The 26,718-nt window shown below is 41.3% G+C and overlaps 2 protein-coding genes across 2 annotated transcripts; one reads left to right on the top strand and one right to left on the bottom strand.

Annotated features, from left to right (window-relative positions):
• The first annotated feature begins 3,886 nt into the window (after positions 1-3,886).
• Positions 3,887-14,552, top strand: frg1 (FSHD region gene 1). The gene is made up of 9 exons (XM_063219400.1): positions 3,887-3,998; positions 5,326-5,393; positions 8,167-8,292; positions 9,531-9,588; positions 9,835-9,949; positions 10,637-10,741; positions 11,457-11,548; positions 13,628-13,738; positions 13,933-14,552. Exons 1-9 carry the CDS (start codon positions 3,937-3,939, stop codon positions 13,967-13,969), a joined length of 774 nt encoding a protein of 257 aa, XP_063075470.1. The 5' UTR covers positions 3,887-3,936; the 3' UTR covers positions 13,970-14,552.
• Positions 14,553-14,856: 304 nt separating this feature from the next.
• On the bottom strand, positions 14,857-25,133 carry tmem134 (transmembrane protein 134). Its single transcript, XM_063219401.1, has 8 exons — positions 24,386-25,133; positions 22,700-22,949; positions 21,010-21,077; positions 18,680-18,766; positions 18,181-18,257; positions 17,452-17,496; positions 17,279-17,332; positions 14,857-16,679 (listed from the first exon to the last, which is right to left on the bottom strand). Exons 2-8 carry the CDS (start codon positions 22,904-22,906, stop codon positions 16,597-16,599), a joined length of 621 nt encoding a protein of 206 aa, XP_063075471.1. The 5' UTR covers positions 22,907-22,949; positions 24,386-25,133; the 3' UTR covers positions 14,857-16,596.
• Positions 25,134-26,718: the final 1,585 nt, after the last annotated feature.

The raw sequence follows: 26,718 nt of genomic DNA on the forward strand, positions 1-26,718 counted from the left end.
CACACGCACACACGCACACACACGCACACACGCACACACACACACACACACACACACACACACACACACACACACACACACACAAACAAACACAAGACTGTAATTTACTGTAATTTGTTGGTCAGGGACAGCAGACACTGTGTCTGGGGAGAGGAAAGCCAGACTCCCTCCTGTCCGCCAGCTGAGCCAGCAGACTGCCTGCCTCCCTCACGCCTCCTGCCAGCCTGCCTGCCTCCTCCCCCTTCCTCCATCTCTCTCTCCCTCTCTCCTCTGCTCTCTCTCTCTCTCTCTGCTCCTCTGCCTCCTCCTTCTTCTTCTCTCTCTCTCTCTCTCTCTCTCTCTCTCTCTCTCTCTCTCTCTCTCTCTCTCTCTCTCTCTCTCTCTCCCCTCTGCCTTCCCATCCACATACGGCCACACCCTGTGGCCTGCCCACTTAAAAAAAAAAAAAGGAAAGCTAAAATGTGAATGAGCATCCCCATGAGAGACGTTGTCATTTAACCTTCCATGCATAACCTTGTAGAGCAGACGACAAGGTTGAGCTGACCCCTGTGCTGTAGGGACCACAGCAATATAACTGGAAATCTTTGCTGACTGTGTGTTGTTGCTGGGTCCGATGTTTGGTTTTCCTTGGACTCAGGGCCGGTTATAAGCATAGGCCGGCTAGACGGTCGCCTAGAGCGCAATGTGAAGAAGGGGCGCCGAAATGGCGCTCTCCGATGCGTAATTTTGCGATATGGAGGTTTTTTTTATGAAGTCGCAATCAACAAAGCGTGGCGAAAGCGCTCCTCACGGCAAAGCGCCCCTCAGCCAATAGTAATATCGCTTTCAACTGTCTCTGGGAAGTCTGTGAACCAATAAACAGACAGTCCTGAGAAAGGGGGCGGGACGAGTGACAGCGTGCGGTCTATTTTCAATTTGGAGACTCATTCGAGAGACAGAGGGCAAGCGAGAACAGCAAAGCTGCTCTGCTGGGTGGAGAATTGTTATGTTCTCATTAAACCAGTCATTGTATGATGCAGGAGTTGCAGAGGGTGTTTTGGAAGTATGCGGTTTAATCAGAAACCGTTTGTGGTAATGTAAAGCCTTATAGTTATGAGGCTACTGTTTGGAATTAGAGGGAAAAAGAGCTTTGCTTTTGATCTGAGAAATCGCTAGTTAGCATGCTAACATTAGCCAAGTATGCCAAGCAATGAAATCCAGTAAAGTAGCTGTTAGTAGCCTACTCACTAACACCCACCTGACATCATAATACTTGCTTAGGTTGACCAGCAGTGTAAAGTAAGACTGGTGCCATGTTTAAAACAAGTTTAGCTGCCATATCTCCTTCCATCCACTTGAATGAATTACCTGCTTGTTGTAAGCTTAAAAAAACATTGTTTCCAGACCAGAATGACATATAGGCCTACATTAATCATGTAAGAGAACCATGCACAGCATGTTTTCATGCTGAGTGATGTAGTATTGCCATTGACAGTAAATAGAATGGACGCCAAATCAACGCTATTTGCCATTCAACGCTTTGAAGCCAGATTTGGGAACATTCCAACTTACATTCCACCTTAGCAACGCCAAACGCAGGTGCTGATTGGACAACAACAAGACTTCTAACGGTCAATCAAACCATGTTCTGATGCTCATTGGTCAATTTAACTTTTAATATCTCTCTAAAATAAAACATCACCACAAAAAATCACCACCCTGGTAAGTTGGAGAGCAAGGGGACCTACTAGTTGAGCGAAAAATGATCCCCCTGGAGTGGCATTTAAGGGAGATACAGGGTTTTATGTCTCTCATAGGAATGAATGGGATTTGGCCATTTTTTGGTCTTTTTGGGTCCAACCTTGGCTCCAACTTGGCTTCAACAATGAAATAGAATTTTGGCCTCCATTCTATTTACTCTCAATGAGTATTGCAGACAAGTGAGGCTATTTACTATATTTTGTATATAATGAAATTCAAAAGCGTGACAGCTTTTCTCCCTTTCTCTCACCCTGTCCCTCCGGTTCAAACACATAGATAGCCCCCTTCTCATTCTCCTACTCACAAATGCACCACTATTTCCAGTAGGCTACAGAAATGAAATTGGTTTGGAATCATAGACAGCACAAATGTGTAGCTTATTAAAATTGTTATGCTGCCATGCTTTGTGATGCTGTAGGTAGTGTAGATAGGCTATCAATGCAGACCTCCTTGGTAGGCCTATTGTCTACACATGCATTTGACATGCAAATGTACTGTACCACTCTCCTGGCATTTCAATTCCATTTTACAATTCAAACACATTGATAACCTCCCTCTCATCTGGGGTTGGGGGCACCACCACCATTACATCCAAGACACCACACAGTGAAGGTACTTTCATGCGACTCAATCTGATGTGTTGGTCGGCTGTCCAAAATCCATTTGATGCAAAACAGTCATTGTTCTTGATGCTATTTAGTTAAGCTTACTACCGGTATTACTCTTGTGTTCTGTAAGGTATAAAAAAAGGGGGGGGGGGCGCCAGAACTCAAACTCGCCTAGGGCGCCAAATAAGCCAGAACCGGCCCTGCTTGGACTTCTAGGTCGATGTTCTGTTTTTCTTTTCCTTTGCAGAGAATGTTTTTGGGAAATGCAAACCATGACTGTGCAAAGAATTCGAGGGTGTTTTTTTTCTTGTTTTTGTGTTGTTCTTCTTGGTTGTGGCTTGCTCGTATATACTTATCAAGCAGGATGTGGGCGATTGAAATCTATGCAGACATCGTGTTGTTGTTGCTGCTGCTGCTGTTGCTGTAGTGGCCATTTATTAAGGGCCTGTAAAATAATACGGTCATAAACATTTAAATGTTTTCCGTTGCAATTTGCATAGGCTATGAGTATTTGTTCAGCCATTCAAATTCAGGAGCTGTTTATCTTTGCTTTCTTGTTGCGACCAAAAATGGTTGTTTCTCTTCCATGGCCAACAACACAGTCCACTGGCATAAGAGAGGTGGTTGTTTAACAGCCTCTGCAATGAGGTATGAACTTGGGCACATTGACATTTGCAGGGTGTTATGCCACATCTTTCACAAAATGTCATGGGCAAACTAAAAATAGTAATCAAATCAAGATATATCTGGCCAACATCACCTCAAAGCACATTTAGACCTGGATTTATTCCTGTATTAGGGGCCTAAATAGGCCCGTGAAAATTATTTCGTTTTTATATTTTGATTTGCAGAGCAGCCATCCTAAGTATGGTCACATACCACACACAACTTGCAAATACATAGGCCTAACACAGACGCACACGCACACACACACACACACACACGCGCACGCGCGCACACAGACACACACACACACACTCCATCTCTCTCTCTCTAGGATAGGATTAGGATTAGGCCTCTAGGATAGGCCTAATTTGTGTCTACATTTGGGTTTGTATAAGACTTGGATTTTTTAATTCGTCACAATTTTTGTGCTCCACCACTAAATAAAACCCTCTTTATGAGGGACTTGTGTCACACAGAGCATTCTGTTAACCGAACCAGTGTTTAACAGTGTAGGACCGTAGAAGTAGGGTGACCATCTCCACGACAGTAAGAAGGCGGACATATTTCAGGAAGGAAGGTGTGTGAAAATTTGCTTTTCTTAGATAAAATGTCATGCATTTTAATGCATTTTAATCCACCAGATGTCCGGCTTAATAGCCTACTGTGCCAGACAGCGGACAAGCCGCTGAAAAGTGAAGTAGTAGTGCTAAGTAGTAGTAGTAGTAGTAGTAGTAGTAGTAGTAGTAGTAGTAGAGTAGTAGCCTAGTAGTAGGAATAGTAGAACCGGTGTCAGCAGCTGCAGCCTTCAGTCAGAATAGGAAAAAAGAGTCGCAGCAACGACTTTTATTTCGGCATACACCATACACCGGAAGTACAGTGAGTTGACCCGGTAAATTTCACCAGCGAGTTCTGTCCGAGGAAAATGGCTGCTTACACAACCGTAAAGTCTACAAAACTTGTTTTGAAGGGAATGAAAGATAAAAGGTAAGGGTAACGTTTTTCTGTATGCCGTGTCAATAAATATATTTCTACCACCATACTTGTTGGCCAAGTTGGCCGTTTTCCACTTGGCTCCCGCTGTTTACGATAGCAAACACCAGAATAATCACAAGTCTTTCCCCCCTCCTTTACCACCACAAACTAAATATTCACATAAACTACCTTCGCCCTAGGCTATTGATTTCATTGCTACGATCGCTACTAGTTCACTAGAGCTTGAATTGAAAACCGTCATCTGAAGAAAAACTGAGATGCAGCTGCACATAGTGTTTGTTTACCAGTAGGCTACAGTTCTATGGTTCTCACAACTTGCATCCTCCACTTGTGCTTGTGGCCTCGTAGGTACCAGGAAGTAATATGTCGTGATGGCATCACTGACAACAACACTATATTTCAATATCTCAGAAAAGCTCAATTGTAAAGTAATGTTCTCATTTGGAAACTGGATGGTGATTGGAAAATAGTTCCCCATAAATGGTTGTGGCTAGGCTGATAGCGAGGAAACTTAATTGTTTTCTCCACGGAGGCAAGCACAGGTGTAGGACGCAAGGTTGCATATTGCGTCTTGTCCTGGGGTAGTTCTAGTAATTAAGCGAGAGCAAGCCCCTGCTTTTTTGTGGGAAACGCTGCATATGAATCATGAGCGGTCATACATTGGCAATCAGTAGGGGAATCACCTAAGAGTCTTATAAGCCCCATCGGTTACTCTCGGTCCCCGAGTCCCAGATTATGTGTTTGTTTTGGTTTATGGTGTATGCATCTCCGCCTTTCTTTTGTGCTCAGTGGTTTGATGGGTTTTGTGTAAAGTCACGACAGCTGTACATTTTCTTTTTATGTGCGCGCGCATATGTGGCGCTTGTGTTGTGTGACTTGTCATGAATGTGTTGTGTTGTTTTAAAAATATATATATATTGTTGTGTTGTTTTTTTTAATATCAAGAATAGTAATTAGGTACTAAATTTTACATGTGATGTTCTCTAGCTTGTTTGGTTTTGTTGTAAGTTTCATAATTGGACTGTTTTAGCTTGCCAAGCAAACATTTCAGATCAACATAACAGCGTAATTCATTCAATATGCACTTTACCTTGGGCAAAAACTAATAGCCTGTGGCAAAATAACCTCAAGGGCATATATCATCGCTTTTGTACACCCAAGCTAAAATGCATAATCCAGCTGGATGCTGGTAATTAGTAGCTTAGCATTTTATTTTAAAGCAGAGGAAATGCTGTAAATACAATATAATTCTAGTCCTCCAATGAGGCAATTTTACAAATGTCTACATGTTTCTAACTTTTTTTTACTTAACTTCCAGTAAAAAGAAAAAACATAAAGACAAAAAACGTAAAAGGGGTGATGATGAGGAGAAACCGGATGTTGTTGGTATGTATAGTTATTGCCTTAATTGTCCTATGTGTTATCTGGTATCAGAAAAAGTGGAGGTACTAGTGAGATTTTTTTTGTATCCACAGATGTATTGCTGTAAGCACAGTTCGTTTCTTGCAATAGGTGCATTCGATTTCTTGCAACATCTGCATGCGCATGCAGACAGCAATGCATTCTGGATGTGATCTTGTCTGACTTACCAAATTTCAATCATGTTGCGTCGACGATGTCATGATGTCAAACAATTGCGGGATCAATGCAACTGCAGACGGACCTTGCAACTGCTGCAGTTGCTTATCCCCGTTGATGCTTGTTGCAAGGGTGCATACTGCCTCCGAGGTGACGCACCCTTGAACTGGTTGGCCAAATGTTAACTGACATCTGTCTAGACCCGTTGTCCCTCAATCCTAAAAAAGTTTGCATTGCACCTAGGGATGGGCATAATTAACCGATTAACCGATGATTGATCATTAAACATTTCGTCGAGGAAATTAATTTTCGCCGACGAACCGTTAAAAAAACAAACCTTGAATGTAGGTCATTAGTGCACGTCCTCAATGCAATGCATTTCGCTGTTACACCTACACATTTTGGGCAGCAGGGGGCAATATCTCACCTCTGATCACCGTACCCTGGATTGACTTGTTTGTTACATGCGAGCTTCGCTCCGTAGAGCTGGCTTTGCCTAACCATGAAGAGGTCACGGCGAAGTGTGGCGTGGGACCATTTTCGGTTAGAAAATGACAAAGTGTACTGTAATTACTGCAATGTGAATTACAAATAAAGTTCATCGACAACGACCATGATGTACACCGCACATCAAAGCCTTGTAAAAGACGGCAGTGATTCTGGAGTGAAAGGAACGTTGAGAAGCAGAGCTCAAAATTCACCATGAGCGTTTTTCCTTGGGGTTATCAGCGTCCCCTGTTTCAAAGACCAGAAACACTGCTGTGAATTGCCTTGTATCTTGACTGCCTATAAAAGTACAGTATAATCCTGGACACAAATCGCGTCTGTGCTGAATGTGGTGTCCACCTTGCACTAAACAATCTTGCTTACAGACATATTGGTGTAGGGAGGAGGAAGTGTTTTCCACAGTAGTAGCGCGATCAGCCTGTGCAGTAGGTAGGTAGAAGTAAACGTGACTCTGCCGCCAGTTATATGGTGAATTTGACTCGAACTCCAGAATCACTGCCGTCTTTTACAAGGCTTGGATGCGCGATGTACATCATGGTCGTTGTCGATGAACTTTATTTGTAATTCACATTGCAGTAATTACAGTACACTTTGTAATTTTCTAACCGAAAATGGTCCCACGCCACACTTCGCCACCGTTTTTTTAACCTACGCCCCTCCAAGAGATGTGCGCCAACTCCCTCGTTTGCGCATTGCGCAGCAATTCAGGTTTAACTTTTCTTGTTAAGCTCTTAACACTTGTGTTGTTAATAAAAACATATCCTCGAAGAAAAACATGTTTTTATGTATTTTTTTTTTGTTATACAAGAGTATAGGGCATGGTGGGCCTAAATGTGTGCTGTTTTAATATAAAAATTTCAATGGTTAACCGATTATTAATCATTAATTCTCCCGAAGATCGACGAAGACATTTTCACCGTATGCCCATCCCTAATTGCACCCCACTTCAACTCCTCCTCCCCACCTCTCCCCCACTACATAGATCAAACTGGTTCGAGCTCATCGTCTTGTGCAAATTTGTGGACGACTTTAAATGCACTGTGTTTAATACCACCCACGTCATGACGACAAGTTCTCGCTACTTTGCACATACTTTGTTGGTCGACTATTGACTTTTCTCATTAACCTTACCATGTGATTATGACAACGAACACTTCAAGGTACACTGTGTACGATTTTTAGTTGTTTATTTCCAGAATTCATGCTAACCCATTCCCTAATGTTACCTTTTTCATGAATACTTGTCACCACCATCAAATTCTAAGTATTCATTATGACTGGAAAAATTGCATTTTCATACATGAAAATGGGGATCTTCTCCATGGCCCACCATTTTGAATTTCCAGAAATAGCCATTTTTAGCTGCAAAAATGACTGTTCTTGGACCATACTAGAAAATATTACTTTATTACTTAGTAAACTTTCATGAAAAGATCATATTTGGCAATAGGCAAACCAGTTTCAATGAGCAACATAGTTGCAGTACCTTTTTTGGCCACTTCAACTGAATAGCATATCAGATTCTCTTCTCCAGTCTGTTGTGGGTTTGTCAGCTATTTATGTTTTTAGTTGAACTGGCTTTTGAAAGTATCTGTTCAAGTTGACATTACATGCTGAATCTGGCTGGATACACTGCAAAAAGTGGCCGTGCCTTGCACAACATGACCTGAGCAGGGATACACACGGGTGAAATTGCTCATTTTCTGATTTATATGATATTAAAAACTCTAAATAGCTGTGGGTATTGTATTGCCGTTGCTTACGGTTCAAAGACGTGCAAAATGGCATTGTCATTCAGTGTAACGGATACCTTCTGCTGACTGTAACAGTAAAAAACATGATTTTTAAATTGTTTCAAGTGAATGGATGACAGCCTTGGCTTTCATGAATTCACTGGAAAAAAAAAAAAAAGAGTCATGTTTTTTACAGTTACAGTCAGCAGAAGGTATCCGTTACACTGAATGACAATTTCATTTTGCACGTCTTTGACCCTTACCCTTGAGAGGAAAGGAATTGTCAGAATCACTGAGATGAATGACAACATAATCGTACTTGGTTTTGTTTTGTTTTTCAGGTGGGTGGTGGTGTGTTCACAGTTTCGGGGAGATCACAGGGACGGTTGCCATAGAATTGCAGAACAACGCGTATGTCCATGCCCTGGACACAGGACTTTTCACCCTTGGAGCACCTCACACAGGAGGTAAAGACCCCGCTTGCTTTCCACCTGTGTGTGTAGTTCATTACTGCCCAAGCCATTGTTTCCCATACATCGACCATTTTTTTGTGAGTTGAAATGCTTAAAGTAGTCTTAGTAGGGTAGACAATTTGGGACCCGACCGACTCTGATTTTAATACAACTCAGTGGCCATTTTAAAATATAGCTTCAATTTGTAATATTTTAATATCTCATAATTCATACTCAGATAACTTCTGTGTTTCATGATGTTTGTGTAATTCATAGAGCCAGAAAAGTGCTTTCAAACAACACCAACACCATCTCTTTATTACTTAAATTGACAGATATAATGAAGGATGAATGGATAGTGTCCTACCCTTTATTTAAAGCTTTCTTAGTCCGTTTCACCCTTACAATTAATGACAGACTCAGAATCTACCTTGCCACTAAGAAGGCCTAGTCTGTAGGGTCTCTAAGTGTCTGATTTCACATGACATGTCCCTTTACCAACAAGAAGGCAACCAGATTTATTCATGTTAGAACTTGTCAGTCTTTAATCATGAAGATTTGTATTAATTTAACCGGTAAATTAAATTAATTGTTAGACCTCCTTATGACCTCCAATCTCTTGACAGTGTTTTTTCATTCATTACTTTGTACCTGTCTGTTTTTCTACATTCTTTTTATCTTTTTTCTCTACTTTGTTGACGATACATAATTGCCCTAAATTGCTTTCGAAAGCATTTTAAATGCAGCGCATCACCCTGTGCCCTAACCTCACATTTCAGTGGCATTATGTTGTTTTTGATGGACTTTGTTGTGTTCAGTTGTGCGCGCCGTACACCAGCACAGACTGACTCACCCCTGCTCACCCCTAGAAATCAATGAGCAATCGCCAGCAGAGGGGTTAACATCCAACACTATTGGGGAGTGACTGGGTGAAACCATTTAGTTGCTCCCTCTGTGCACCCCTGTGTGTCTGAGAGAGCTGCTTACTGCCACATCAAACTCTGCATTAGGATTCACTTCAGGGGCCTGACACATGCGATACATGCAGAAGGCTCCGGGTTCATGTCTTTGTCTCCTGCCGGGATATTGAACTGTGTAGAGAGTGCGAGTGTCAATGAGATAGACGGGTGTATTGAATGTGCTTAGTAGGGTGAAATTAGGGTAATGCATTGATGGGTGGCTTGGCTTCCCAATATGCACGTGAAGGTATTGTTGTGACCATGGCTGGTAATGGAAGTTGTTTGATGTTACAGAAGATGAAGGTCCTGACCCACCAGAACAGTTTACAGCCATCAAAGTGTCTGACAGCAGGTAAGCACACTGATCAAGACACATTTGGGCACATATTTGTATGTTTTCTGGATGAGCTGGACTGTGAAAGCAAAGTTTATATACACCATTGACTAATGACCACCTTATTCTGGTAAAAGTATATCCCACTAGAAATGCACTAATAACAATAAAACTGCTTGTAATTGTGTTGATATAATATTAACTGTCTAGTTTTTTCGTCCAGTGTCCTTCTTGACATGCAGTGTGTGTGTGATATCTTTGTAGGATAGCTCTGAAGTCCGGCTATGGGAAGTATTTGGGAGTGAACTCAGAGGGAATGGTGGTGGGTCGCTCAGATGCCATTGGCTCTCGGGAACAGTGGGAACCAGTATTTCAGGATGTAAGACAACTTTTCTCTTTGCAACTTTTTCCAGCGTTAAGCAATTATTGAATGTGTAATATTTTTACAAGTTTCTTACCAGAATTCATGCTGCCCATTCACAAATGTTAGCTTTTTCATGAATATTTACCACTACCATTGAAGCATTTTTGATACATGAAAAGGGGGATGTTCTCCATGGTCCGCCATTTTGAATTTCCAGAAATAGACATTTTAGCTGTTAAACATACTATACTTTGGTCATACTAGTAAATACTATTATAGTTTTATTATTTAGTACATATTCATGAAGAGATCAAATTTGACAGTAGGCAGAACAGTTTCAATGAACCACATAGTTGCAATACCTACTCTGGCCACCATCTTACACAGTGCACTTGTAAGACTATACCATCTTAAAATGTATTGATTTGTGTGATGTATGTATGAAGCATGTCAGATGACGCATAAAATAGCATTTTTGAGTCATTTTGTATCCGTTGCTGCAAATGTTGGCGCTGTCCAATCATACCATCCACCATTTGGCCTTTTTAAATACAACTCTTGACTTTTGGCAGTGGAGATGGCAACTTTGTGCTCCAGCCAAGTATCAAATTGTCAGTGTCAACACAAATGTCCATGCACTCTTTCTGCTTTTTCAGCAGTGTTTCATTTCCTTGTGGTGTTTTCTTTGGTCCACCCCCACAGGGTAAGATGGCCTTGATGGCAGCCAACAGCTGTTTCATCTCCTATAGTGAGAGTGGAGACATCGTGGCTCAGCAAAAGGTCGCCGGCGAGGACGAAATGGTCAAGGTGGGACAGTAGGGAGCCTCTTTTGCCTCTTTTCCACTGCCGGTTTTCTGGTAGGCCTACAGCTCGACAAAGTGTGACTCGGCCGACACTTTTTGCTTTTTGAATAGGCACGACACAGCTCAATTGTAAAGCAAAAAGTGGCGGCCGAGTCGCACTGTGTCAAGCTGTAGGCCTACCAGAAAAACGGCAGTGGAAAAGAGGCAATAGTCTCTTTTTAATATATTTTTTTCAAATGCATGCAAACAGGGCTCTAAATTAACTTTTTTTCATTACCAGCCAAAATGGCTAGTAGACGTTAATGTTACAAGCCAAACACATACTCACTAATGGGTCAAAATGGCTTGTAAATTGGTCTTTTCTACTAGCCTTTTCACCAGCATTTGGCCAGTTGCATGCAAATATGACATTCTCATAACAACCAAACATGTCATTTTCATAATAGTGTGTTTTACACTGTAGCTATTATCTTAAGAATTTATTCAGAAGTCAATCAACAATCAAACCTTTCTCACTCTCATTCTTGCGCACCGTCTTGCTCATGTGCACAGCAAACACTTTGCTTTGAATTTTCAACAACAATGTCAGTGTGCTATGTGTTCCATAGCTGAAAGGTGTGTGGGGGGGGATGCTCCGGGGCCATGGTGATCACCTCAGCTGACAAGGGCTTCTCTCCATTTCTGTGTTTCCCCTCCCCTCTGTTTGCCATTACTGTCAGATTCGCTCCTGTGCAGAGAGGGAGGTCAAGCGGAAAGACGACATCGCAGATGAAGATCGTGGCAATGTCAAAAACTGTGAGCTCAACTATGTGTGAGTGACTTTCTCTCTCTCTCTCTACACTCTACCCTGATGTGCACCGTGAAATGCATGTCCGTGTTCGGAGATGATCACTGGGATATATCTGACATATGGGTATATTTGAGCCCATTTGTCAGGACGGCAATCTCTATGTCAGTAGTGAGGACTCTGGTCTTAACCTTTGGTTTGTGAAGTCTTTGAACTGCTGCTTTCTAGCTGTCCCTTGCCGTATGAGAGTTGTTTTTTCTACTGTCCTGATTTCTTTACCCCCCCCCCCGCGTCCAAGCTATCCTACAAAGATATCACATACAGATGTAACGTCCGCAAGAACATGCTGCATTTCAGGCTGGTGAAGCTAAAGCGTCATGCACGCATATCAGTCTGGCAGTGCAATGAAACAAGATGCCACCGTCCCGTCTCATTCAGTCACGTTGTCAAGTTCCCTTTTTTGGTCTTTTCATTTTGTTTCAATGTTACTATTACTACATTACACTTAGCTGACGATTTTATCCAAAGCGACTTAGTTATTTTTAAGTACAGAGCAGATTGAGGTTAGGTGCCCCGTCAAGGGCACCTGAACCATGGGGAGAGCTAGAGAGTGGAAGAGTGGGATTCAAACCTGCAACCCTCTGAAGTCTCCTTAACCACCCGGTGACCGAGTTTATGGTTTCCATCATGGGAATTTTATTAGTGGATATTTTCTATACTTATTTTATTTTTTAGAGCATTTTTTTTTTTTACAGAATTTGCCACAAATAAATGTGCATATTGCTCACACAAATATCTTGTTATCCTCTTGGGCCAGTTTTAGGGCAGCCTCATTGTGTCGGATCTTTTTTTTTTTGATGGATGCATATGAGATGCAGTCATGGCCTTGTTTTTGTCATTTGTGTTCAGAGAAGCCTAGGTATATTTTAAGGTACATTCACAGGCTTGTTTTACAGTCTGGAAACGTGTGGGTGAAGTAGAGTAGATCAGATGCTGGTGTCTCTGCATTATGAGATACTAGTGCTATTTGCCAATCTTGTGTTTTGCGTTCAGCTGACTTGATTATGGAATGTTGGATTGATGTATCTTGCGCACTGTTGTTTCCATGGCTATGCAGAGAATTCTAAGGCTGTGCTCAGAGCGTTGTGGACTGTTGTTTCCATGACTACTGGTGCTGGTGTTCCCATGGCTATGCCGCGAAAGGCTATGCCTAGAGCGGCTAAGGGCAAATAAAAGTTCAACTAACAAATTTGGTATTTTGTGTCCAAACGGCTTGAAACTTTGCACCGCACACCGCTGTGCCACTGGAAAATTAACCTCCAAATTGGATATGGTGGAGTGGTGCGAGACATACAGGAGGCACAGACAGATTTTACTTGCATTATTATTTATCTATCTTTGACTGACAAGCCCACTCAAGGGCACAGATACAAGTAGTCACTCAACATTCCCTGTCCAGGAAAGGCAAGTGCAAGGTCAGTGTGCAGCTACTGAGGGAACTGTTGAATTTTCAGAGAAGCAAAAAAAACAAAACAAAAAACGTGACATTTCATGCAAGTTGTATCTGAATGCTTTTTTTTCAGCCCTAAGTGTAGCCGTATTAAGGCCATTTTTGTCAACAGGCTGTCTACTGTCTTGAGAGACCCAGGAGGACTTAGTTTTTATGGTGGCAAGGAGTGACGGGAAGGGTAATTGCTTTGTGTCAAGCCGAATGCCTTAAAGTGTGGAAGTCAAACATTTCCAAGGGACACCTAAATCAATGGCCTGTGCTGCTTTTTTGCGGCATTTTGTGAGAGAAGCTTGAGGTTGAAGAAATGACACAGCTTTCAATGTCAAAGCACTCACTCAGGTTTCACCTGCAAGAGCACCGTAACCTTTAGGGTTTTACAGGCCCATTAATGCACAACCATGTTTGTATTGTGTTGCTGTCTGGACCTTGCAGCCAACTGACAGTTGACTGAAAGCCCCCCTTAATGCCATGGGCATATTATTTATTTATTTATTTATTTATTTACTTACTTACTGACTGACTTATTTACGCCATCATTGTATGTTCACGATGACCTATGCAGCATCTCTGCATTTCTTTTTTTTCTCTTTCAGCAAAAAATTTCAGAGCTTCCAAGACCAAAAGCTAAGAGTGAATGAGGAAGACAGTGGTACGCTGAAGAAGGCACGAACAGATGGCAAGTTCCATGAGGCTCTGCTAGATAGGTGAGGAAAAGCAAACATCTAACTAACTAACTTTAATATGCAGGGTTGCCTATTTTTGCTGGGTATGTTAATCTACAAAAAGAAATTAAAATATTCAATGACTATGAACATTGGACTCATTATGGTAATTTAAAGTTAAGTTATGGTAAAGAAATAGTAAACCTGACTCCCAACATTGTGCTTAATTTCTGCAGGAGAAGTAAGATGAAGGCTGACCGATACTGCAAGTAACAGAAAACCATATGGGTTTAAAATGTATTGATGTCTTTTTTTCTTTAATGGTATACAGTTTCAATTGACAATCAGTTGGTGTTCACCACTGTTAGTCATTTGGAATTGTCATTTGTTGCAGTCTAGTGTACCTCTACGATGTCAAGAGATTCTCCACCTTGCTCTTTGAATTCACTTGTATTTGTACACCCTATCTCTTCTGTTTGGCCATGATCCAAAAACATCGGATAAAAAATCAGTGTTGTTGATAATTGAGTCAGTTCACTCTGTTCTTTAATCAGAATTGCCACTAAGGAGTGAAGACAGATATGCATACAAAGACATGGGGAGCACTGGTGTAGTGAGATATGAACATTTTGTCAGTGGTGGCGTCTGTAATTTAGAAGAGGGGTTAAAGTAAAAACCTATCACATGTAACTTATTTTTTTCTGTTTTTAATGTGTGCAACAGGTTTTGTAATGCTTGTTTTACATTTTTTAGCCACTAGATGGCACTGGAATATCTCGTTCATGGCCATCATTTAAAGACCCATACTACTGTTTCTCATCTTACCATTTTATAATAAAAATGCTTTTCCAGCAGATTCTGTTGAATCGTTTTGAGTGTCTTTTTAGGCATTACAGACTGTTAAAACATGGAAGAACTATGATGGGTCAACTACAGCAAAGGCCCAGATTTTAAACCATTTATGCCGGATGCTGAGTAGCACAACATTGGCCCCAGTGCTGGGAGTTGCATAACGCAACATTCAGGCTCATGAAATATGAGATTTTTTGTTTAACGGGTGTCTGGCAGGTCTCCATTTGCCACTTTTTTCTTGTGAACAGATGACCTGCACAAACTGGTGAATGAGACTCTATGAAAACATTACAATATGACATGGCTAATATAGTACATACGTCATCACATTTTATTGGCAGCATATAGAAAAAGAAATCATTACATGAAAGTGGAATGTCCTCAGGCATTCTGGACACCTAAGGTATCTGTCTGCCGAACAAGCAGCTTGTCGAGAGCAAGGAGGCCCAAGACATAAGTTAATGCTGCACAAGTGAGGAGTTCAAACACATGGAACACACTGATAAATACAATGCGAGATTGCACAACACTTAATAAAGGACAAGTGGCTTACATGGCACAACATGGAGAAAATACACAACTCGTCACATTTAAAACTTGAAATGACATGACTTTTTTTTAGTACAAAATTTGATTTACGGGGCTCTCCAAGGTCATAGAGGTCAGTGCATCACCCGTTTACTGGGAGATGCTTTCAAATCTATCACCACATCACTAAGCCACCTACGACTGCCAAGTTCAACATCCTGTGGAAGACAACACAATTTCCTTCTTAAACATGAATCTCAAACGATATGTCTTTCAGTGTCGGATAACTGCCAAATGTGTGGTAACGCATGGATGTGTATACATGCTGCACACTAGACGTTTTGGGACCACCATTGGATAAAAATAAATGATTAACAACAGTATTTTATGACAACACGAGAGAGTGGTTTCAATAACTGGACCACAAAATGTCATTTTACATAATGGTGAGTGTATATCAGAGGGCTATTCCAAGAACAAGTCATAAACCTGGCTAAGTTAACCTATAGAAAATGGCAAACCTGTTACCCTGGGGTGCGTTTCTTCACAGCGTCATTGCTAACCAAGTTAGCAACTTACTTGGTTGCAATGCAATTTCCCACTGGAAACCTATGAAGTTGCTAACAGGTTAGCAACAATGCTTTCGAGAAATGTGGTCCTGCTTTTGAGAACAAAATGAGGACTACAAGCTCTTACATCGGCCGAATGACCGCTTCTTCCAGGTAAACCAGGTTTTCTATTGAACCACCTGTTTGGAATGCTCCTCGTTGTTTTATACAAACTGAATGTCAATGCAGTTAAAACAGAATGTCTTAAAACAGCAAGTTGGTGGTTGGAGCACAAAGTTCTAGCAGATAATGTATTAACACACTGGTGTGTTCAACATATCAATACCTGATTTAGGTTTTTTTCTTACGTAGTCATTTCAAACAACCACATGTATGGCACCTCTATACAATCATAACATTTCTAAGAAACAGGCTGTTTTAAAAAATGTATTTGGTAACTAAAACTAACCTATTAAAAAAACAATAAAAGCAAGTTTAAAATGGTTGTTACAGTATAAAAATGCATTAAAAATTTAGTGTCACAATTTTAGCGCAAATTCATAAGCATTTAAAGCAATTCCTTCCCTTCAAGACATATTGGAAGTATACTGATTGGCACAGTGGTTCTGTGTTAGTAGTGGTAGTTCATACAACAGTGGAATTCCTTCCTCACGCATGCTTTCTCACATTCAAACACACATACACACATATATTCACACTGGGTATTTCTCAAAGTGAGGTGTCCTAACCTTGCTAGGAAGAGTAATGCTCATTTTTCCAAGGAGTATCCAATTATTAATTACACTTAGAACTAGTTGTTGGACAGTCTTTGGTGAAATCCATGAAAAACGGGCGTTACTCGTTCTAGCAAGGCTCTAACACTTTACTTTGAGAAGTGCCCACTCACTCAGATACACCGAGGAGCCATTGGTATTTTGGAAGAATAGAAGAAAGGCAAACTTGAGTGAGCGGTTACTTTTCAAAGTATGGCAGGTAGAAGAACTTAAAGCCTCGACGCCCTTGGACAGCACAGCTTATGTAGATCACGTGATAGACTGCAGAGGAAAGGAGAGACACGCAATAAAAACTCAAGCAAAACTAGAAATGCACCTCCATCAAGGAAGCCATTTGAACTGTTACATGTATCCTATTTTTTTGTCTTTCTGCCTTGTTTTTCTGTAGTTAGAAACTGAAATGTCAGAATTAGTCCTATCCTGCAATGGTGAAGAATCTTTTTACAAAATTCCTGGATCTGGATCGTCACTAACATTTGATCACTTCTTCCTTTTGTTATTTCCAACAACTCCACAATCATCATCCAAATCCGTGCATAACCTTTTTAGTTACCCTGCCGACAGACAGACAGAGACAGACAGACAAACCGCGACCGAAAACATAACCTCCTTGGCAGAGATAAGTTAATTAAGTCACACTTAGCTAGCAAAATAACAGTGTTTCCTAAATATCAATGCATTCTCAGGACGAGGCATAAGGTCAACTTTAATACACGGCACAGTGAAGAGCTTAAAGATTACAGGCCAACAAAAACGTGTATTTAGTCTTGAGCATATTTCTGCTTGGTTCCAATGTTTTGATAGTGTTATCCAAAAACAATCTGATAAACACATTACAACTATACATTTATGGTACATACCCCCTGGAATAAAAAGCAAAAATCCAGGAACAAAAAAGATGGCACTGGAGACACCTGTGTGACAGACAACAAAATCAAGAAAAACATAGAAATTAGAGAAGAACAAACCAACAGCGAAAATGCCATATCATCAAAAGACAGGAACACATAGTGAGCTAGAATGCACAGTTTACCTGCATGAGGGTTTAGCTGGATGACGATGCCAGTAAATATTAGAGCTAAGGAGGTGAGAAAAAAGCAAGTGTTACCCATTAAGCTGGTGTTACTCGTTAAGATCACCACACACAAAAATAAGTATTGTAAATAGTTTAAAATACATTAGCTGATTTTTGACTCGGCAAACATGAGATTACAGCCTGCATGCATAATTTAAAACATTCATCCGGTCTGGAAACAGGGAAGGTAAACGTTTTTTTTAAAGCGATAATGTGTAACTTTTCAAGTTGTCTATGAACAACTTTGTGTCATTTCGTTCAAAAGTGTTGCTTAATTAATTTAAAATATCCTCCCTCAAAAAAAGTCTGCAGTGCATCTGCATATTGTGGGCATTATATTCATCACTGTGATGGAGTGACCATCACTAGGGTTGTTGGTGTGTTCTGACTAACATGCCAACGAGCCTGGATCTTTGGTGTAGCGGTCAGAGCCCCGGTTTACTATCCCAGAAGTTCTGGCTTCAAGTCCCAACTGGACAACTCTACTCCCCTTCGCTACAATCACCATATTATTTACATCAGCAATGGTGTCAAAGGTAGAGCCCGCCATGTTTTGGAAGCCACAGAAATCGAAAGGAAACAAACAGCTCATCCTTGAGAATGTGACACTGGGTTCATGCCATTTTCTAACTCCCATCCTCCCTTGTACTTGTGGCCTTGTGATGACTTCTCCCTTGTGATACTCACCCACTCCAGTGATGAGGAGGAGGAATGAGGCTAGAACAACCCGTCTGTTTTTCTTCACCAGTGGATGAGATGTCCAACTAGCCGGGGAACAAATAAATAATGTTCAGAGCACAGAAACAATGTTTCACATACAGAGATGGATGGCCATTACATAGCACAGACATAATAAATAACAAATAGCAGCATGTGAACGTTGTACAGTCATGTGTAGCAGCATACTATGCACATCAATGCGTACTATAATGGAACAAAGAAAGAAGTTTCTGTGTGTGTGTGTGTTTCAGGGTTGCCAGATGTGTCTGATAACTTCCCGCCCAAAAACAGCCTGAAGGCAGTACATCCAGCCAAACTGTATTGAGTTCTATGGCCATAAATCTTCAGAAAAACCCGCCCAAAGCCTGTTTTTACCCGCAGACGGCTAGCCTAAACAGCCCAATGGGGCGGGAAACCTGGCAACACTGGTGTGTGTGTGTGTGTGTGTGTGTGTGTGTGTGTTTACCCGCAGCAGTGTGCAGAGAGCTGAGTGACAGAGCTCAATGTGCTGAAGGACCACTGGGAGCTGCAGTAGGAGAGAGTGGCCGGGTCGCTGTGGAGGGTGGGAGAGAGACAGCTGCTGTCAAATGTATTGTCACTCACTCAGAAGCAAACAAGTACTGTTGCAGCTCAACACAAGAAAAAATCTGTCAGAAGAACCCTCTATGATTGTAGAGTGGAAAATCAACTCTTCCTTCAAACAGTGAATAATACTTTGAAAATTCCACTTGGGCAAAAAAAATAAGCATATACCTTCACTAGTAGTCACTACTTTCACTAAACACAATTGTTTCGTTCATTTACGTCTCAAGTTACACATTAACTATTGAACCAAAAAGCTACAGACAATATTTGCATAACCTTATCAAGCTGCTTGATATTTCAAGATCAAACATATACTGCCATTGTTTGTATTGTGATTGTGAAATCACTGTCTGCCCCTCATATTTGCCATTTTACCCAATGTTACATGAACTGTGTTCAGTGTGACACAGTGTGTAGTAGTGCACGTCATTGTTTATGAGGTACCTTATGCAGTGTTTCCCGCAGTTCATTTGTTAGTCAAGGTCAGTGGGGTGTTAGTAGGCATCAAACACGTCTCACTATCATGGTGGGCTATGTTGAGAATTTGTACAGCAACTTTAAGAATTACGCTTGCAATTCAAAATCTTTGTCTTTTCAGGGAGCCGAAACGAACTATAAATCGCTGGGGAAACCTAATACACAATATCACCTTCCATATCACAACTCTTGACAATCTCATGCTTTATTCATAGTTAAGTGTTAACAATCATCTTTCACAAAACAAGCTACCCAATGTATCACACATGACATTAAAACAGTTAGTTATGGTCAAATCTGTACTTCTGTCCAAGGACCCATGATGTCAAAATACAATGGCTTTAAACACTGCGCAAGCAATTGTACACCTTAGCCCAAAGTTCAATAAAAAAAATTACAATACAGACCAAATCATATCTGTATAATCCTACCCGTAAATAAGAACACAGGTCAAAGCCAAATAGACAATCTGTAAATAAATGTAAATGTAATATAAACGAGAAACTATCAACAATTGAAATATTAAAGGGCAGCAAAGAATGGCTGACAAATTGACCAAACAGGTTGAGTTTAAGAGTAGAGCACCATATGAAAGACAGAAAGAACAACCTTTGGTGAAGCAGAGACAACAGCATGATCGTGGGGAACTATAACTAAGGAGTTTTCTGTTGTGGTAGTAGTACACAAGGCAATCAACTCAAAATTATTGTACACAAAATGAGCAAACTGATGGACACTTAAAATATATGAGAAGCTGAGAAACACTAGAAATAAAGAGAATAGAGGGGCAATTAATCCACATACACATTGTGCATTTCCTTACTCACAGGAATACCTTATTCCTACTCTTTTCAACCAGATTGCATAATGATTAAAAGCTGAGCACTGTACAGGTGTTGATGCTGTGCCAAGCAGACACTCTCTTCGGACAGCCAGCCTATCTTGGCCCATGCACAGCCTTGTAAGTGGTTTCAGAGACAGTTACACACAAGAGACTGCAGAAGGCATGTGTAACATGGTCAGCAAAAACATACAGTATGACAGCTAGAGGAAGCAAACTAGCAGTATATGGTGGAACCCAGGAAGGAAAGCTGAGCAGGAGAGGATGCATTGAGACAGGAGGAAAATAAAACAAACATTGCGCCAAGAGTACTGCATGTGACCCAGACAGCAGAAGCAAGCAGCTTAGCCAAGATAAGGCACCTCTCAATACACAACACAACCCTGAAAGCAATCACACACAACTGCCCAGTTGGGTTATATTTGCACCCTGCTGATACTGTGAGACCCACAAGACTAAATAATACAAGCCAAATCAGGGGTGTATTTCTACTAACTACGTTAGCTACTTTGTTGTTTACAATGCAATGTCCCATTGGCAACTACCCAAGTTGCTAACTGGCAAACAACTACACTTTTGAAAAACGCATACAACGTCTGAATGCCATCACGAGTACACTATGCCCAAACTGACAATGCATAGAGCAAACACGCAAAACAGTCCATGGTTGGAGCGCTTTACACTTTCTGCTATTTGCATCATTTTATCCATTTTCTATGCACGGTGGGTGTATTAACCATTGTTTTGTTTTCATTCCAATTCCCAAGATGTCAGGTTCATTGTTCAACATCCTTCACTTTCTAAATAAGTCGCCACCCTGCACCGGAGGCAGTGCCAAACCATCAACACAGAGACACATAGGTATCCCTCTGGCAGTACATTAAAAGACAAACCTAATTTTGAAGAAGTTGTTGAACGTGGAGCCGCCACTGTTCCCCAGGCCGTCTTCATTTTCCAGGTTCTGTACACGAAGAAAAGATTGGACAAAGTATTTAGCATGCTGAGGCAGCGGACATAATCTGTTCTAGGAGGATATGGACATGGGCATATCCTGAACAAACACTCAAGAATTAAAAGAAAAGCAAACACACAAAAAAGGCAAGCCTATACTTGAAAGGGAACACTGAGGTGTGGAGGCTAGAAATGATACAACATGTCTTTTAGAGGATTTCTAAAGCCCCTTGTACCTTTTATACCTACAGTATATCACGAAAGTGAATACACCCCTCACAGTTTTGCAGATTCTTGAGTATATCTTTTCATAGGAAAGCATTACAGAAATTTCACTTTGACACAATGATTAGTGACCTTTTAACAACATATTTAACCGCTTAAATTTCTTGTTCACTCAGAAAAAAAACAAAATACAGCCATTAATGTTTGAACATGTACTCACAAAAGTGAGTACACCCCAGATTAAAATCCGGTAGAGAAGGGGCTATGTTGGCTCGAATCGTCTCGAAATGAAAAGGGATGACAAGGGAGGTCATCAGTGTGCGTTTCAACCTTTCTTTGCATTGAACTTTTAAATTTTGAGTCTGCATCTGGCTTAATTAGATTGGTGTGAGATTTGAATGCAATCCTATGGAGAATACCATGATCTGCTTCAGTAGTCACAGTGCATGTTGACATGCATGTTTCTTTTAGGTGTATTTCAGATTACCAATGTTGACAACATTCATGCATCCCCAAACCATGTCAGTCCCACTACCATGCTTGGCTATTGAGAGAATACACTTTTTTTGTAAAACTCACTTGTTCACCACCACACATGCTTGACACCATCTAAAGCAAATTTGTTTATCTTGGTCTCAAGAGAGATGAACAGACCAAGGATATGGATCACTGGAACCATGTTGTGTGATCTGAAGAGACCAAGAAAAACAAATTTGCTTTCGATGGTGTCAAGCATGTGTGGTGGTAAACAAGTGAGTTTTACAGGTGTATCCTCTCAATAGCCAAGCATGGTAGTGGGACTGACATGGTTTGGGGATGCATGAATGCTGTCAACATTGGCAATCTGAAATACACCTAAAAGAAACATGCATGTCAACATGCACTATGACTACTGAAGCAGATCATGATATTCTCCATAGGATTGCATTCAAATCTCACACTAATCTATTTAAGCCAGATGCAGACTCAAAATTTAAAAGTTCAATGCAAAGAAAGGTTGAAACGCACACTGATGACCTCCCTTGTCATCCCTTTTCATTTCGTTTCATTTCGAGACGATTCGAGCCAACATAGCCCCTTCTCTACCGGATTTTAATCTTGGGTGTACTCACTTTTGTGAGTACATGTTCAAACATTAATGGCTGTATTTTGTTTTTTTCTGAGTGAACAAGAAATTTAAGCGGTTAAATATGTTGTTAAAAGGTCACTAATCATTGTGTCAAAGTTACATTTCTGTAATGCTTTCCTAGGAAAAGATATACTCAAAAATGTGAAACTGTGAGGGGTGTATTCACTTTCGTGATATACTGTATATACAGCCAAGTTGGGGCAGATGTAGCAAAATTGTAGCAAAATGGCATCACAGAGTCTAGGTTTTACTATTAGACAATCACTGGCTTAACGTACCTGATATTTCAAATTACTGTGTTCAGGGGAGCCTGTTGCTGTGGCTGGGTGAGTCTGTGGCTTGGTAAAGGAGAGCGTTCCAAATGTCATCTCTCCATCTTTCTCTCTCTCCTTTCCTTTCCATCCTTCAAGGTCTCCCTCTGGCCCAACACACTCCTCCTCTCCCTCCAGCACAAATGCATCATCAATGCTGAACTGTGTTGCCATGGTCTGCCTCTTCAGATCAGGAGGCTCACCTCACAGACACACACTGAAATCAAGAATTTACACATGAAGCTAACAAGACAATATTTTGCAGAAACGGCGGCGTGAACGTGGATCCTTTTAAACTCTGAAAGATGCAAGAAATTCTACTGACCCATTTTAGTCCTATCTATCCATCTACGCAGGCCTCTGTTTTCTAGCGTAGTACCAGGCCCATCCAATTCAACACTAATTCGCTACGCAATGTCGTTGTTTGTGTGGATGTGTCATTCCAAAACCATCTCTCCTCAAACTCACGTGCATTATGCTGTATCTGAACGCGGGTCCACGTTACCAGAACCTATGTTTTGTTGAATTGCTGATTCTCTGAATGGGTCAACATGGGTGTATAATGGTGCATTCATGTGGTCTTCCGAAGTAGATATTATCTAGTTGCGAAGTGGTATTTACAAGTGCGTTGCGTTCATGTGCTTTTTTGATGTTGTTTACAAATTAAAGATGGCGAAGCAGAGTGAGACTTTTTACTAAAACGATTATAGACTGTTGTTCATCAGCTACAGCAAGCAAATGAATTAGGAAGTCAAAGGTAAAAATTCTGTATATTTTCTGACACTGTCATTTACCATGACTGTCTAAACATACTGAATGCCGGTTTTTGAGTATTTCAACTTAGCGGTTGCCATGGCGAGAGTAGAGCCAGCTGTTGTGTGCGTCATCATCTCGTAAACTCGTTTCTTAAAAATTTCTACGAGTTGTCCAGTGGTAAATACCAGAAGCGGTGGCGTTCATGTGCGCTTCGAATGTCGGCATTTGGTATTTACGATAATTACGAGACCACATGAACGCACTATAAGTTAAAACCCAGCGCAGCACCTTACTTTGTCTAATATACCATGGCTACGTTCTCGAAACAGTCACTTAACAAAATATTCCTTTTAAAATGCAGTCAAAAATAGTAACCGAAATTAAGCCTGTAGAAACGCACTGGAGTGGTGACTGCACTGCACTCGGCTCCGACAAAAACCTCGACATTGGAAGCGCCGTTATTTGGGGTTTTGTTGGATTAGTGGCATGACAAAAGTGCATCAGAAAGCGACAGAGTTCAAATACTCATCTAAACTACGAGAATATGCCACTTCATGAGCGCGAGATCAACCCAATCATCTCTAGTAAATTAATTGATACAGCCATTAACTCAAAACAAGGGCTTTTGGCTAGCGTTTAAATAGCGTTCAATGACAGCCAATAGAAGTGAATTCATATCTCGAAAACTTCTCTCAACAGCAACACTAAAGGGAACTAAGGTAGTCACGACTTAATATGAATATCGAAAAGTAATTCATGCCATTTTATGTCATTAAAAAAGAGACAGCAGCTATTTTGGCCTACGGCTATGGCGATAGTTTTGTTTTCCAGACGAAAGAAAAAGTTGGACCGCTAGCCTGCTAGCTTGCGATGGAGTTAACAAAACATTTTGCTTACTGTCAATGCGTCCAATTAGACCTAGTTCTACGTGATTAGTTGCGATTCAGTAGTTGATGCATGTTACGTTCTTCCTTCGGGAGTTAGAAGTAGACGCTGGTGGAAAAAAATAATCGTGAAAACAAAACAAATAGAAGCCTTCAAGCAGAGACGCACAAACTTCCACAGAACTTTATGATGCCCAGGCGTTTCCTTTCGCAAGCGGCATTCGGCTACACGTGACTTCAGCACTCCTCAGGCAAAGTTAATCGATTGCTGTTTCGCATTATCGATTATCATACCAACGCCAGAACGGCGAGAGGGAACAGCTGGAGAAGTAGCCTATTCATTGAGAGTAAATAGATTACTGTCAATGAGCCTATCTGATCTTTAGGGTGCAGCCCCCAGTGCTGAATGTTATTCTTGACATGAACAAGCGCGCCATCGGTCTATTTCAGATTTGCTAGGCCTGTTTTGTAAAATGGCCTACGATTTTAAATAGGCCTAAAAAGAGCTAACCAAATGAAGTAGGCTAATATAATAATATGCTTAGGCCTACTGCCTAGGCCTAGCCTACTGTCAATGAGGCTACTATGGCATATGAAAATAGCCAAACAAATGGTTGGAGAACTTCTGGAGTGCCTCAGATGCTTCCTAAAATGCTATCAGCAGTCCAATCTACCTTAGCCCATTATTTTATTTGGGATCATTTTACCAATAGAGTAATGATGAATTATGCACAAACTCACCCTCACAGGTAAGAAACCTGCTGTTGTTGGCACCAATGAATGTTTCCAAATGGCAATGACATATTTTAATGACTATATACTGCCAGCTACTAAGCCAGGATATCAGATTACTTTTTTCCCTGTTTCACAGCCCAGCCCAGGGCCGCTGACGGCTTTGGCCGGGCCCAGGACAAAGTTGCATGAAAGGGCCCCCAGGTCAATAAATACAATGTAATGATGAGGACCAAATTCTGGGGCCCCTCTCTCCCGGGACAACTGTCCCCTTGGCACCCCCCCCCCGTTGGCACCCCTGTGTGATGTGGAGTGTGATTGATTTACAGCACATTGGCTGTAGCCTAAATGACTAATTCATTCATTCTTTAATTTACGAAGATTTTCATACAATGCAATATAAAATACAATAGGTTAGGTACTGAACTAGGTGCCTAGCTCACAGTGCAGTGGTCAGTTGTGCCAAAAAATCAAAAACAGAAACTCACCCCTGGCAAGCTCCACAGTTTATGACTGTTAGAGTTCTGAGTATTCGTGCACCCCTTCTTCCACTGAAGTCTAGTGATCTAGTAGGCTACACAAGGAGAGGCTCTATGTTCCCAAAGCCCATTGGTCCCACAGTGCAATGGTCCCACAGCTTACTGATGCTGCTCCATGTTCCCACATTTATTTTTAAAGAAATAATTCAAATATAGGCCCTGTGTTCCACCCCTCCATGTTCCCACATTTACTAGTAAACTAAGAGAACACACCTTTCTCCCATGGAACATAGGGCCTAGATTTGAATAAATCCTTAGAAATGTGGGAACATGGAGCAGCAGGAATCAATATGCTGTGGGACCAATGGGCCTAAAAATACATGTTAAAAGTCTTAGATGTGGGATCAATGGGCTGTGGGAACATAGACACGCTCCCCAAGGAGAGTTATTCAGACCCCAAAAATGATCAGAGTCGTGCAAACCATGGACTGTTTAGGAAACTTAAGTGTGAACTCCTAAGTTACAAAAAATGTGGGGTGCCCGAACTCGCGCCGCGCCAGCCGCGACAGGGTCGTGTGACGTCATTTTGGGTCACGTGACGGCGCGCGCCATCGTCGCGAGTGAGGTATGAAGGAGGTTAGCGCCAGTCACGACAAGTATGAATCCGCCTTAACCCTAACCTTAACCCTAACCTTGACCCTAAACCTAACCCTAAATTGCTTGTTTGAAATGTTTGATTACCATGTGACGGTAGGCTACCGAAAGGGCATCAAACTAGTGGGTCGCTAGGCAACAGTCGGGCAATTCAAGTGAATAGGCAGCGTTTCGTTGCCCTACCACGAAAAACGGGCAATAACGTGAATGCACCACGAAAATTAATCTATTTTTTTTCGTGAATACTTCACGAAATGAGTGAGATGCGGTTGGACTGTGACATCAGCACAGCAGCACCACTGACTGACACCTAGCAGTAGGCCTAAGATACAGAATAGAAAAAAAAAAATGGGAGAACAACTAATAATGTTGGTTCGGGACAACCCGGTATTGTATGACAAGAGTAGGTTAGATTATATGGACGCGGAGATGAAAGACAACATCTGGGCTCGTATCGCGGCCGAACTGGGGAGAGATGGTA

The sequence above is a fragment of the Engraulis encrasicolus genome, chromosome 16 (genome assembly GCF_034702125.1).
Source record: "Engraulis encrasicolus isolate BLACKSEA-1 chromosome 16, IST_EnEncr_1.0, whole genome shotgun sequence".
NCBI lineage: Eukaryota > Metazoa > Chordata > Actinopteri > Clupeiformes > Engraulidae > Engraulis > Engraulis encrasicolus.

What these genes read in the sequence shown, in the direction of transcription:
- frg1 (XM_063219400.1), top strand. Translation starts at nt 3,937, where the DNA reads ATGGCTGCTTACACAACCGTAAAGTCTACAAAACTTGTTTTGAAGGGA. An exon ending in TGGAGCACCTCACACAGGAG is followed by an intron (nt 8,293 to 9,530) that starts GTAAAGACCCCG and finishes TTGATGTTACAG; the next exon opens with AAGATGAAGGTCCTGACCCA. An exon ending in GCGAGGACGAAATGGTCAAG is followed by an intron (nt 10,742 to 11,456) that starts GTGGGACAGTAG and finishes CATTACTGTCAG; the next exon opens with ATTCGCTCCTGTGCAGAGAG.
- tmem134 (XM_063219401.1), bottom strand. Translation starts at nt 22,906, where the DNA reads ATGGCAACACAGTTCAGCATTGATGATGCATTTGTGCTGGAGGGAGAG. An exon ending in CCTCCTCATCACTGGAGTGG is followed by an intron (nt 17,497 to 18,180) that starts GTGAGTATCACA and finishes TCACCTCCTTAG; the next exon opens with CTCTAATATTTACTGGCATC. An exon ending in TTTGCTTTTTATTCCAGGGG is followed by an intron (nt 16,680 to 17,278) that starts GTATGTACCATA and finishes TTTCCTCTGCAG; the next exon opens with TCTATCACGTGATCTACATA.